A 14,363-nucleotide genomic window follows, 5' to 3' on the forward strand; every position below is an offset into this window, starting at 1 on the left:
CTCTCTCTCTCTCTCTCACTCCTCAGCAGTTTTGAGGACAGAGTCGTCTCCCAGGATCTTGCAGAGCTCGTTGAGGCGATGCTGCATCTCGGGAATGCCGGCCAGCTGGGCCTCCAGCCGCTGCTTCTCCTCTGTGAGGGTGAGGCGTGTCGCCGTGTCCAGCTGCTCGAAGCGCCAGCCTCCCTCCCCGTCGAACTGCAGCAGGTGGGTGTGGTACTTCCTGGAGGTGGAGGGGGAAGGATTTGAAGTGAGAGAGTGGAAAAAAAAAACTTGGGTTCATCAGATATATCAAATATATATAGATATATATATATATATATATTTTTTTTTACTGAATAAACTAGAACTTTTTCTGTGTCTTACCACAGGGAAGGTCTGTGTGTGATGGAGAGCAGAGAGATACCGGCGTCCTTGGCAGCCTGGAAAATCTTTCCCTCCACGTCGATGCTCACAGCACTGGTGCACTCATCCAACAGGGCATATTTAGGCCTGACACACACAAAGGAAAAGTTTTTGATAATTGCTCTCCACACAGCTGGTAAATAATGAGACTGCTCATGTAGTCAGCTCATGTGCACACACGAAAAGTTAGAAAAATAACATAGCTAAAATACAAGCAGTGGGCCGACCAACGGTGCCAGAGATGAAGTTGGCAGTTTACCCTCCAGGTCTGTTGTATGTCGAGTGTATGATGGCTAAACAACAATGACGCTGCTTCTCCTTACTTTTGGTAAAACATGCGAGCCATGCCCATCCTCTGCTTCTCGCCTCCTGACAGCACGTCCTTCCAGTCCAGCTCGGCATCCCAGCCTGGACGAGAAGAAGACGTTAACCTTGAGATCGCTTGCTGCCAAGATGTTGTATAAAGATGGTGATTTTTTTGGGACTAAAGATAAATGAGAGCAAAAATGTTTTCCAGTTGCATCCATATCAGGATGGAGATGTCAGCACGTAGGGCATTAAAACCTTTCAGTGCAACGGAGAGAAAGCGCACGGACCTATTTAACGAACAGCCATCACAAAGGAGGGGAACAGCACTGATGATTGCTCTCTCCTGCAGGACAGTGTGTGACCTTTCTAAAGATGAAACACACGATCCCTGGCAGTCGGGTTATATCGCATACGTGCCGACGTCAGTGACTGCATATGCGCCAATTCATCTGCGCGTGTGGTGAAGAAACTTCTCAATGTTTTCACAGTGCAGCCATTGATACATTAAGCCCTCTTGCAGCTCTAAGCTTCATACAGCAGTTGGTTCTCAACAATAGGCCTGTTTGTTTGTCAATGAGAGAAGGGCGGCTGCCAATTAGCCGCACACTCAAGTTTGGGCAACACAAATAATACCTGAGTGCAACAAGGTCAGGCTTCTGGCTGGTACACATGCAGAACCCGCTCTGTTTACCACAAAACACCAGGACAGCTGCAGATACAGTTTACAAACTTTAAAGGATTTGAGTCGCATTTTATAACCTGTAACACTAAAAGATGATTATTTCAATAGTATTGAATTAGACTTGGATTTATAATAGCTAATGGACACTTTGTTGTTTTATTTTGGTGATGGGTTCATTTGTGTATTTTATTTTGGTGATTGTTGTTTTATCTGATAGTTATTTTGTTTATTTTATACTGGAGATAGTGATTTTGTTTATTTTGTATTTAATGATAGTTATTTAGTGTACTTTGTTCAGTTCAGTTGTCAGAAAACGTTCCCTATTTTAAGCTTCTGTGCAGTTTCCTTCAGCCTGTCGCTTGTAAACACACAGCTCACATCTGTGTGGAACTGTTTCTGTTACTTATCCTACCTCCCTCTCTGGTGACAATATGGTTGAGGTTGACTATGTCCAGGATGGCCTCCAGGTCCTTGTCACGCATGCCTCTGGCGGCCATGTCCTCCACAGAGTCTGGGTAGATCACCTGGTCCCGCAGTGAACCCATGGACATGTAGGGCCTGGAGACCCACACACACACACACACACACACACACACACACACACACGCACACACACACGCACACACACACACACACACACACACACACACACACACACACACAGACACACACACACACAGACACACACACACACAAACACAAACACAAACATTACCCTGAGTGTTTCTTTGTTAACCTCTCGTTTCATTAAGTGCTCCTGACTCTAAAGAACAAGAGGGCGTGCGTGCACAACGGGCCACTTTTTTTTTCTTTTTTTTTTTTTTTACACACTTAAAGAACAAAAAGCTAAAAGGGAAAGACATCCATTATGCTTGTGCTGTTTCTATTGTTGATAGTGCATTGGATTCTGTTACAGCTGCCAGGTGGCCGTCTCATCCCACGTATAAAATATTTACCGCCCTGCAGGAGGGAGTCGGCTGAGTCTGCAGCTCTACGCAGCCCTGGGTAGGATTACGCTTGAAGGTCTGTCTTTACTTCAGGTCAGTTTAAGGACTACAGTCAATCTACTATTGAATTTTTGGAGGATCGTCTTAAATTGAACTTAAATACATAAAAACTAACAAAAATCCCTGCGGAATGGGCAGTTTCTAAAAATAAATCTTGCTGTATAAACAACTAGAGCTGAAACGCTTAACTGAGCAACATTTCAGACAATCACTTCATGGTTTCAGTAAATGCTCAAGCGAAAATGTCAAAATTACACTGGCCTCAGCTTCTCAAATGTAACCATCTGATGCTGTTGTTTGTCACAGATGAAAATAAACGGTTCGGATAGACAATAGCACATGTGAATATGTTAACATGGGTTTGCGGAAATTGTGAGGGGCATTTTTCCCCCCACTTTCTCCTAACAAAGACACAACAATTAATTGAGAAAATGATCTGCAGATTCATTCATAATGATCGACTTCGTTACCGTTAGTTGCGGCCTTCTAAATGACAGCGGGTTAATGATATATTTTGATATTATCGGTCTATGTGCCCATGACATGTCAGGGCATTTTTACTCCTGGAGGGTCAGTAGTTAAACTTTGGATAATTCCGGTAATGACGGCTGATTTTGTTATCCACGCTCAGTCACACTTTATGAAGACAGTGCGCTGATGATACTTACTGTCAAGTGGCTACAATGCTAATGGGAAAACACTGATATACAGGAGAAGATACACAGAAGCCTCAGATAGTTTCACCTTGTGGTCTTTAAACCTACATTTTTTGTGCTCTAATAAGTATATGGGAGTAAATGTTGTAGCCGAAAGTATTTCAAGCCTTGTCTGGGTGGTAAATATTTCACTGTGGCCAGTGCTCTGGTTTCTCTTTGCCCGCCACTCTCACCCACACAAAGATCCTGTTACAATGGATTAAGTTACTGGTAGGGTTCACCGGCACAATGGGTCAAACCCTACAGTTGTTGCTGTGTGATATTGTAGCATTGGATGTGTGTTTTGCGTGTGTACCTCTGGGGGATGTAGAACATATATTGAGGAGAGGGTTTGTGTAGTCGGCCGCCGTAAACAGGCCACAGGCCGCTGAGGATCCTGAACAGAGAGCTTTTCCCACAGCCGTTCGGCCCCGTGATTAATAAGTGCATCCCCTCCTCTACCTGGAATGAAGAGACAAATTATTAATCCTCCCGGAGTGGAGCCGGCCGTCAGTATCGTTACATGTCAAACAAGTCATTAGGATATAAAGCTGTGGAGAGAGTATCGGTGGGTGTGCGGCTTTTGATGTGCAGCGTACGTCTACTTCACATTACATGTAGGAGATCTGAAATGTAAACACGAGAAGACTCCACAGAGATCTTTGCTTTTTATCAGAATACACGGTATTACATATGTATACATACGTTTGTTCACCGTCTCTGAAAGTGAACTACACTCGAGCTACAGCCGGAAGCCAGATGTCACTAAATGCCTCTAGTTCACCAGCAGCTAACAGGCTAACAGGACAGCAGCGCATCATATACTGATTTCTGTCTCTTCAACTACAGAGGCAACAAAAAAGACACAGCAAAGTAAAAAAAATATTGAAGAAATAATTATGTTCTGAATGGAGCGTCACTGCACCAAAATAGAGTAAATGAAAGTGAAAGTCACAGTATCATAATTGCCTCGTATATTTCTCTCAATACATCTACCTGAACCATTAAAATGGAATAAAAATAAAGGCGTCAAAATAGGTTGAAGACAATATTTAACAGTGAGAAATATAAACAACTTCTCTACAAATGTGGGTACAATTTATTATTATTAACTATACAGAAACATCCTAGCCAGAGGAGGCTAGAGTGACCGATCACTGCACACACCTACATGTATCATACCTTTATAAGTTAAGACGTAATAGTAGTCCAAATATTGTGGGTAATAATAAAAAAAGTATGTCATTAGTAAATCATTTGTGATGCTTGTTTTAGGTTTGGCCGGCTTTATCTTAGCTATCTCACCAGTGATAAGTCACTGTCTCTCTGTCTCGTATGTACATCCTGCAAAAATAGTGACTGAACCTTTGATGTTTGATATTTGTGTAAAGTCTTAAACCTGTGAGTGCAGGCACAGCGCAAACATGTACAGTATGTCTGATATCTACAGACTAAATCAACGTCAGCAGGGCGCTCAGATATACTGACCTCGATGCTGCTCGGTACAGTTCGTGCAGACGTCTGTTAGCATGCAGTTTGAAAGCAATACTCCCTCAGGACACTCTTTTGTTTATTCATTTATTTTGAAATTGAGGTCAGGGCCTTCGCTGAAGCCACAACCATTACTCTGCAGATGGTAAAAGAAAGTCATGAAGCGGATGGCTACCTGATGCAAGGTTTAACTAATCCAGGCTTAAGATTGTGTTAGCCAGCTAAACTGAATTCTCATTTGGTGCAGCTTAGCAAAAGAATAATTTGAGGTCTGTCATGTTCCAAGTAACTGTGAATAAACTCACAGTGTTGTAGTTTTGAGCTCATAGTCATGTTTCTCTGACAACGGTTTTAAATAAACTTTAGAGCCAGCTTTGAAGAATCCAGGGTTTTGTCAAATTATTAGCAATGAACTCAAGATAACTCAATTACAGGGTCATGGGATCAGGAGACCCTCAGCTTCTCTGAAGTTTGAGAAGCAAATAAGCAGAACATGCCCTGAATGCAGCATGGATAAAAATGCTAAATGTTTTTAGCATTTTCTTTTTTTATATCTACGGAGCAGCCCCTCAGGAGAGATGGGGCAGTACACACAGTGAGAGTGTTACATGAGTACAGGAAAGGGTACTGATATCGTAATATAGCATCTGAAGTGTTTGGAAAGTAACATGTGACTATATTTCATTACTGTTGTGTAAGTTTAAGTACCACAACATCCTTTTCCGCTTGCTGAAGCAGTCAACAGCCTGAGGGCAGTGATACGCTGACACACAAAGGATACATCTCTTTCCTAATGAGACCACAGAGGATTGTTCTTAAAACGGTAATACACGGCACCTAGACCAAAATCCTCCGGGGGTTTGATGATGGAGAAGGGGTTCAGAGAAAAGCTGAAACTCTTGAGCGTGTGCAAATATATCAGCTCATATTTGTTTGGTGTGGCTGTTGGAACAAAGGAGCATTCTGTTTCTTTTTCATATGTTGGTCCATTTAACTAAGAAGACTACAGCAGAGCAACACTGTACAATACAAGCTAAATGGTAGAATACAATGGACAGAAAAGACAGTAGAAAACTATAGAGTAGAGCTGTCTCACCTTAAAATTCAAGCATGACACTACTACGTCCCCATTGGGCGTGATTATTGGTACGTTTTCACACACGATGCCTTTGTCCACATCTATAACTTCACCTGGAGACACAAGAGAGAGAGAATTCGATAAGAAGGGTCAGAAATATAGAGCGACTGTGTATTAGAGTGGAAATAAAGGATTAGACTCGCTCAGTCAAGGCATAAGCATGGATATGGATGGGATAATACCTACATAGCAGGAATTATGGGGTTAAAAAAGAAAAATCCCTCTTTATCACTTCACTTATCTCTTCGCTTAGCAGTGCTCTCTCACAGGAGCTTCATTCTGGGGTCAAATGATGTTTACACAAGGATATTTATGCAATGTGAAATTTTACTCTGTAGTCAGTGTGCAATAGGAGTGCAGAGCAAAGAGGAGTGATTCCTAGAAAACCAATACAATGAGATGCTCTGGAGATCTAACTGAATCTTAACCTAACTCACGTATTATCCTTTAACTCAGTGCTAATGTTTTTCTAATTTAAACTTTAGATAATTAAAGATATGGACAAAATAGTGGGGGGAGGGGTTGACAATAAACCATGGATGTAATACTGACTACACAGCCTCCAACTGGTTCCTCACTGCAGACAGTGGCAGTGGTAAAAGTTTTCCCAACATAGCAACAGTAGCCAGGAGCGTGCAGAGGATGGGACTGGTAACTACCTGTTTCTCTCTTTCAGTTTATTTAAGTACAGAAGGAGGTGCCTTTGTGCGCGTGTGTGTGTGTGTGTGTGTGTGTGTGTGTATACATCAGAACAGACCTACCCTTTATCTCTAGTGGTCCATCTATGTGCATCTCAGGCTTGCTCTTCTTCTCTGCTCCTGTTGTGGCTGATAGAGAGGAGCGCTTGTAAACACCCCTCTGAACGTCCTCGAACACTTCAAACATGTTGTGGACCCGTGCAGTGTAGCCTGCCAACTCGGTGACCTGTCCCAAAACACACACAGGGGTCAAAGGTCATAAATGTCAGAGGGACATTAGTATGACCCAATAGACAGACAGCAATATAGGTCACTGTCATGGCCATGTGCTGATAAGTCTCTGTGTGAGTGTGTTAGAGAAGTGATTCTCAACCAGGGACACTTCTGCAGCTACCTGGGAGTATGTGGAGAATAAAAAAAAAAAAAATCTACATATTGAGTCAGCTGTAACACAAATGTGTTGTGATTGAGAGTATGCAAAAACTAGTTAGAAGGCAAGCAGAGAGGTCTGAACAGTTAGCTAAATGGTTGTAATGGATATGTGGTTGAAATAGCTAGCGTTAATGTTGAAACAAATAACGCTACTAAAAGTGAACAGTTTAAATTGTTAACCTAACTAAAAGTAACAGATGGGTGAAAATACTGAGATAAAATGAAAATGAAAAAGAAATGTTGAAATAGCTTAAAGTAATGGATAAAAGGCTAACATGCTAGCTAAAGTAAACCATTTTAACAGTTAGCTAAAAGTAATTGATTCATGTTGAAACAGATAAAGGTAGCTAGAAGTTAACAGTTTAAATAGTTAACCCGGCCAAAAGTAATATGGTGAAAATACTTTGATAAAAGTAAATAGCTAAAAGTAATATAGATGGCTGAAATAGATCAAGCTAGCTAAAAATAAACCATTTAAACAGTTTAAACATTTAGTTTGATCAGCTAAAAGTAATTGATACATGGTTGAAATAGTTAGATAAAAGAATAGATAGCAAGATTATAGAATTGCCAGCTGAAATAGTTTTCTTAATTGATAAATAGTTGAAATAGCTAACAGATAAAGAAAAAATAAATAAAATGCTTTAGAAAGTTGGGAAACATTGTTAGAGAGTGTAAGTGTGTGTGCAACAATGTACATACAAATGTGTTGCTTAAACCAACGTATCTGCTTCTGCTGTTGTTGTTTTTTTTTTAAATAAAAAGAAAGTAATTACAAATGTATCCATACAGTATATATAAATATGCACATGGATGCACACAAATATTTGTAGCTGTAATATGTTACTTACGGCTTTGTTGTTAAGGCTATATTTCTATATTTACTTTGCGTAACCAAGCGTATACTCCTGGATGAGTAATAATCCCTCAAAGTTGTTTATTCTTCCGCTTGTTTACAGTGTGTAGAGTGAGCACACACACAGATGTGACAAACTGCTGTACATAACGTGTAATGGCTTCTGGGAGTCACAGTGAATGAAAAAGTATATTAAAAATGTCTAAATTATGTAAAACACATACTAAGAATATATCAAAATATGAGGGGGAATAATCTTAATTACGTTTAGGAGATGTATGAGAGCAATTGTAATCATTTTAACAGCAAAAAATTGTGAAGATGAAAAGGGGAAAAGGGGAAAGGAGGAAAACAAACATCTTTATAAGCAACTGGAGGGTGTTCTGCATTAAAATATAATGAAACTCATAAGGAAAGATGGAAAAAAAAACAAAAGACAAATCACCCTCCTGCTTTGGCTTTGGTGCTGCACCCTGCAGCGAGACAATACAGGCTGTTGACACAGCTTGATTATATTAAACAACAAACACCAGTTCTGGGAATTCGTGGACACCATGTGGGCCTACAGAGATGGGGCTGGCTCAAAGACGGAAGAAAGTAAACAGCAAATTATACAAAATGTGTGTAAAGAGGAAAGGAGAGGGGTGACTGTGTTCCTCATGTGAAAAAGCATATCAAAAGGTAAATAAAATAATATTTATAATATAATAAATAATAATAAAATGTGTTACTTTTGATATGAAATGTCCCTTTATTACTCTGCTTTTCCGTGTTGCTGCATCTCCTAAAATATCTTCACAGCTGTTGAAAACAGAACTGAGTATAGTGCTGAAATCATTAGTCAATCAACACTGTAGACAACCAGAAGATTAATTGGTTATAATTCAGATGTTTCAGTCATTTATCAAGTGAAACAACTTATTGAAAAGGGGCTAGTTGTAGGTTTTCTCTGCCGCTGAATGTGGTTTATTGCTGGGAGCAGGTGGTGGGGATTGCGGGTTGACACGAGCTTCAGCCATAGTTGTTTTTATAATAGAGGTTATAATAGGTTATAATAAGCAGCTACGTCTTCAGGACAGATTGGAAGCTACAGAGAGTTGCTATGGGAAACTGATGCGAAGGTCCAGGGCCCATTGGCGTTGCTTTCCACCACTGGAGACAGTGCTTGGCGAGTAGTGGGCAGGTGTGACGGGCCTGTATTGATGTGTGTTTACACCACTTCCCAAAAAATATGTTATCATGGAGAAAAAATGACTAAACAATATGGAAAACACAGCATTTTGCTGTGATTAGACATTTCTGAAATTATGGTTTAAACACATGTTGGTATTTCAACATTGTGTGTACCACTTGATGTGCATAAAGACAACCTAAGCTACACTTAACCGACTGGAGCAAGTAGGTTAATAATGAGTCACAAAACTACCAAAAAGAGCCCTGCACAAAACAGAAGTGCTTAGGGATCCAAAAAGAAGCGAACATATATACTGACCGAGAAAATACTGCTGTGGTTCTTCTTGTAAGTGTATGGGTATAAAAGTCATGATGAATCAGGCCAGTACATCTGACAATGGTCCTTCCTCATTTACCCAAAAATTGTGTAAGTACATACAGAGAGAGGGAGTGAGTGAGAAAGTGGGGAAGAGATACAGAAGTGTGGGTTGAAAGATCAACAGATGGAGGATTATTCACAGCCAGGCTAAGCCCTGAGAGAAGGAGCTCTGGACACACACACACACACACACACACACACACAGACACACACACACACACACAGACACACACACACACACACAGACACACACACACACACACAGACACACACACACACACACAGACACACACACACACACACAGACACACACACACACACACAGACACACACACACACACACAGACACACACACACACACACACTACCCTGAGTGTTTCTTTGTTAACCTCTCGTTTCATTAAGTGCTCCTGACGCCTAACACCAGGATTCACTGCTGGCTGACCTACAGTGACATGAAAGGAGGTGGATTCAATCTTGAGGAACTGATGCCTATTGAAGATTTTTCAATTCTATTCCGATGAATCAGATCTAATGGAGTCGAACACATATCAGAGGAACAATCGGATTCCGGCGCTTGGATTATACATTATGCATTTTCAGTAGAATTTCAGGGATGATTTTAAAAAGCTGTAAAAAAAAAAAAGAAAAAAGAAAAAAGAAAAAAAGAAAAAGGCTAACGGCAGGGCTGAATTCTAGGAGAAGAAAACATAAAATCTGCAAGATAGGTAACACACTACCATGAGCTAGGACATGTCATAGGACCATCTAACCCTAACCCCCCCCCATGCACTTTCATATCAAAATAGGCAGCGAGTGAGCAGGACACACTGCCTCAGGAATGTGCTCCATCCCCGCTGCCTGTTAAAAACTGCACACACACTCGCACATCCCTTGGCCTTGCATGCAGGGGCTTGCCGCTCCTTCACTGTACTCAACAATCACAAAGAGCAGAGCTGCATGCAGGCCAAAACTCGCATCATCCAGGGCAGCGTTTTGCACAAGACAGTTGCAATGAGAAGACGCGCAGATTTGCATGTTACTGAGATACAACAATTCGCTTGGGACATATTTTCTGAAATTTCACGGCAGTGAAGTTTAGGCCTCCTGTTTGACCGTGGAACCGATCTTGTGTGCGTTCGGGCCTGCGTGCTCACATTCTAGTACAGGTTTTGAGAAGAGGTGACTCACAGTAAAGGAAGCAGACAACAACCCGTTACACTTTTGAAAAGAGTTTCAATTCCTCCTCTTCACCACAAGTGCAGGCGGCTAAAACTGTCACAGACAAATCAGACGCAGACACGCAATGCGACTTCACCTGACCCTTGCTTGAGTGCTGCATACTTTGTGAAACAGAATTACAGGATAGCTCGAGAAAAAAAAAAAAAAAAAAACACATGCCGAAGCACAGGGTGGGCATATGATCAGAAGTAGACAAGTACAAACCAGCTGCACTTGCAGTACAGCTTCACCACAAATGTGCCGCAGCCAAATCCTCTTATGGACCTCAAAATGCAGCCTGAGAGAGAGAATGCATGAATGGGTCTTGCTATTTTTTTTTTTTTTTTTTTGGATTAAAATGCAACGAGAGATCAGGGATTTGGCCCTCAGTGAACAAGGCCTTTCATTCACTGGCTTCTTTCTTTTGCTTTTTTTTTTTTTCCAGTCTGGACTCAAATACATTCCTGAGCACACATGGCAAGTTTCACATGAGGGAAGAATAGAAGGAGGAAGATGGATGTACAGTTACGCGTCTGTCAATCATTCTGCCCCTGCACTCATCCATCCCACCCGCCCATCTGTTCGACCACTTGTCCAAGTAAACGCTGGCCAGTGAAACGATCCAGACGCCCGCGCTCACGCATCTGTCCTTCATGTGAATATCTGAAACTCTACTGACAAATCATTTATATTTCAAGAAGTAACACATCAGAGTAGTTATGTGTCGTTATGGTGGAAACTTCCTCTTCCTGTGGCCTTGTTTAGCCCCTGATCAGAAAACTGGAGCACTGATCCACAATCTATTTTCACTTTTTCTTCCATGTCTTTCAGGTCCCTTGATAGTTCCCCCACAGCACTGGTGGATAAACAAACAAATAAAGCTGCAAAAATGTGTCAAAAATGTAAAAAGAAACCCTTAAAAAAAAAAAAAAAGTGTATAAATTCCCATTGCAATCAAGCCCAGTTGAGGCCTTCAAATGCCTTATTTTGTCTGATAACTCGACGATATTCAGTTTACAGAAGCAAAATTCTCACATGAAAGGAATCTGCAGTGACTTTTGTTTTGGTATTTCCTGTAAAAACTGAGATCTTTCTTTCGAAACTTTTGATAGAAAGCAGGGCAAGGAAAGCCTCATGGACGGATGGATGGACGGATGGATGGATGGATGACGGATGGCAGGACGGATGCTGCACCCCAGTGATGCTACATTAACGTCAGCGTGCCGCGTCCTCACCTCTTTGTAGGAGGACATGATCCTCTCGATGGCGTCGGCTCCCGAGGCCAGGAGGTTGCGGGCGGTGGTGAAAGCCTCCGTCCTCTCGCTCACCAACACCTGCGTCTGACCATCTGCTGTTTCTAGAGGACGGACGGAGAGACAAAAGACAGGACAGAGAGTGAGACAGGTGGTCTGACTACAAACCACAGGCATGCTGGCTGAAGCGAAAAACTTTAGCTCTGTGGTTTACTGTAACCGAAAGTCATGTGAGCCAGTTGGCACCACATTCCCACAATATCATGGAAATAAGTTCTTTAAATAGCAGCAGTGACGCAGGACCAGGAGTACAACAAAAAGAGGGACTCAGTTATAGCTTTATTTCTGATGCTGCTGAAATGTCATCAGGGGTGGCGTGAGAGGCGGTTACTGTTTCACACATGCTAAACGGCTCTTGCTTTAGGAGGAACCAGTAGCTGCTGGTTTGGAGATGCGCTTCAACCTCAACACACAAAATACCATCAAAAGATATGTTGGATTTTGTTCGTTTTCTAGTTAGGCTTCAGCTTCTTGTGTGTATGTGATAAAATCAAGAGTGTTTTTATAGCCCGGCCTCGATTTCATTCTTAGGAATAGATGTTTGAAGCCCCCTCGTGGCCTCCTCACCGTTGTCAGCGAAGCCGGTGGCCGTGATGATCGGCACGGCCACCATGACGAGCCCGCTGCCGCTCCACACGTACTTCATGAGGAACTGCTCGATCATGATGTACCAGAGACGCTTGGACAGGATCAGGTTCATCTGCTCCGCCAGAGCCCGGTAGCACTTCTGCAGCTGACGCATCTCCACCTGCAGTGGACAGTGTATTACAGTGTTTATCAGAATGCTGCCTTCGTGGAGTTTTCTGTGATGGAACATTGTGCAGGATGCGGACTGTTATCCCCAACTGGCCTGTTTGTGTGTGCACTAATCAATCTGATTTAACTGATATGCACATCTTATGACATTAAATCAACTTTTTTACTGGTTGTGGTTCATCCAGATGATCTAAAATGTGTTACAGAGGGAATAGAGGATAAATAGAGTTTTAAATTTGTCTAATACAGTTAAGGCCTCCAGGGGTTTAACTGTGCAAATTCCTTTTTGGCAGTTAATTACTTATTTGGGGATCTGCACCACAACAGGACAATATTAACTGGGTTCTGTATTTACTCGAATCCTGAGTCCTGTCTCATAGAGGGACACTGTCAAAATATAGTTCCTACACCTTTATTTTCTAGTTCACACAGTGCTCACATGGTGCTTTTTTTCCTAAATAAAGTTCATCATAGTACCACATACCAACTGACAAACAGAAAACCTGGGAAAACATAGTGAAGCTGTGTGCAGTGGACTTAAAGGGAACCCCAAACAGGTTAATCAGGCCATGATTTAACCCATCTATCTCCCAGACTGATTAAATGTCATGTTGGACTTTTATACTGAGACATATAATAGCACATGGTCATTACCACCACATTATGGCTTACACTGCTGCTGCACAATTAAAGCAACCTCCATGTAAGTCATCATTCTCCCCTGCATACCTTGTGTCCCCTGTAGAAAGCTATTTCCTCAGCATTTGCAATGATCCTGGAGTGCACGTAGCGCAGGTAGCCCTTCCTGTGAGCCTCCTCGGCCACCAGCTTGCCAAACTTGGGCGAGCAGGCACGCAGGACCTTCGCCGTGACAAAGACCACCAGCCCGGCTAGCAGGGTCGGCCCGGAGGCGTTGGCCCCCCTGGACCTGGCAGTCTGGATCAGCGTGTAAGAGGTCAGCATCACATCCAGAATAGGCTTGGTGAGGTTAGAATAGAGATGAGCCACCGACTGGGAAAACATCATCACGTCTTCAGTGAGAGACTGGTCCGGGTTGGCGAGTCTCCCGTCCATGTTGCTAACTTTGTAATAGGTCTGGTCGGTGAAGTAGGTCCGGTAGGCATGGTTCACCAGGCGGGTGCGGAAGGCCAGAGCCAGTTTGCACTCCAGGTACCGGATGGCGCTGTTGACGAACGTGGCAGGGATGGCAATGAGGAGCCATTTGATCAGCTGGATGATGAAGCTCTTGGGTTCCTTTTCCACGATCGTTTTGACAATCTTGCCGTCCAAGCTCGCCACGTATATAGACAGAAACGTCCTGGATATCAGCGCCACCGAGTGCAAGGAGAGCAAACCGAGCTCTTTGGATACAAGCTTGGGGAAGAGGATTTTACCAAGTTCGAGGATCTGCTTGAAAAATTGTGCATTTACACCCGGGGATGCCTTCCTGTGATCCACAGCATCTGTCTGTGTTTTTCCCGAACAAGTAGAGCCATTCTCCGCCTTTGAAACCCGGCCATTATTCCTGGGATCTTTGTTTTTGCTGAGCTGATTGCAGATGATGGGGTACAGTGTTTTGACACCGTAAGCAGCAGCCGCAAGAAACACGGCTCGCTTCGCAGCAGCCGTGCGGTCCCATTTCACTTTGGACGCCGCATCGAGGATATTGGACATTTTTCAAACGTTAGTCGTCTCTGCTGACGATCCTTACAACACCCATCCCCCAAACCAGACTCCCCGCGTCGGTATAAAAAGAGAGAAGGACTTCTGATGGCTGGATTGATGTGAGGTGAGCCAGATACATGTACCGC

At 42.6% G+C, this 14,363-nt stretch overlaps 1 protein-coding gene across 1 annotated transcript; it reads right to left on the bottom strand.

Moving 5' to 3' along the window:
- On the bottom strand, positions 1 to 14,363 carry LOC111224814 (ATP-binding cassette sub-family D member 2-like). The gene is made up of 10 exons (XM_022749474.1): positions 13,282 to 14,363; positions 12,364 to 12,544; positions 11,719 to 11,840; positions 6,486 to 6,648; positions 5,683 to 5,777; positions 3,412 to 3,557; positions 1,806 to 1,951; positions 726 to 810; positions 364 to 489; positions 1 to 220 (listed from the first exon to the last, which is right to left on the bottom strand). Exons 1-10 carry the CDS (start codon positions 14,224 to 14,226, stop codon positions 16 to 18), a joined length of 2,214 nt encoding a protein of 737 aa, XP_022605195.1. The 5' UTR covers positions 14,227 to 14,363; the 3' UTR covers positions 1 to 15.

Source organism: Seriola dumerili, unplaced genomic scaffold, assembly GCF_002260705.1.
Source record: "Seriola dumerili isolate Sdu_G_001 unplaced genomic scaffold, Sdu_1.0 BDQW01000138.1, whole genome shotgun sequence".
In the NCBI taxonomy this organism is placed as follows: domain Eukaryota; kingdom Metazoa; phylum Chordata; class Actinopteri; order Carangiformes; family Carangidae; genus Seriola; species Seriola dumerili.

Bases quoted from the DNA above. Each gene is read 5' to 3' on its own strand.
- LOC111224814 (XM_022749474.1), bottom strand. From the start codon at position 14,226: ATGTCCAATATCCTCGATGCGGCGTCCAAAGTGAAATGGGACCGCACG. The intron at 5,778-6,485 runs GTAGGTCTGTTC...TTGTGTCTCCAG, and splicing joins TGGACCACTAGAGATAAAGG to GTGAAGTTATAGATGTGGAC. The intron at 490-725 runs GTAAGGAGAAGC...TGTGTGTGTCAG, and splicing joins GCTCGCATGTTTTACCAAAA to GCCTAAATATGCCCTGTTGG.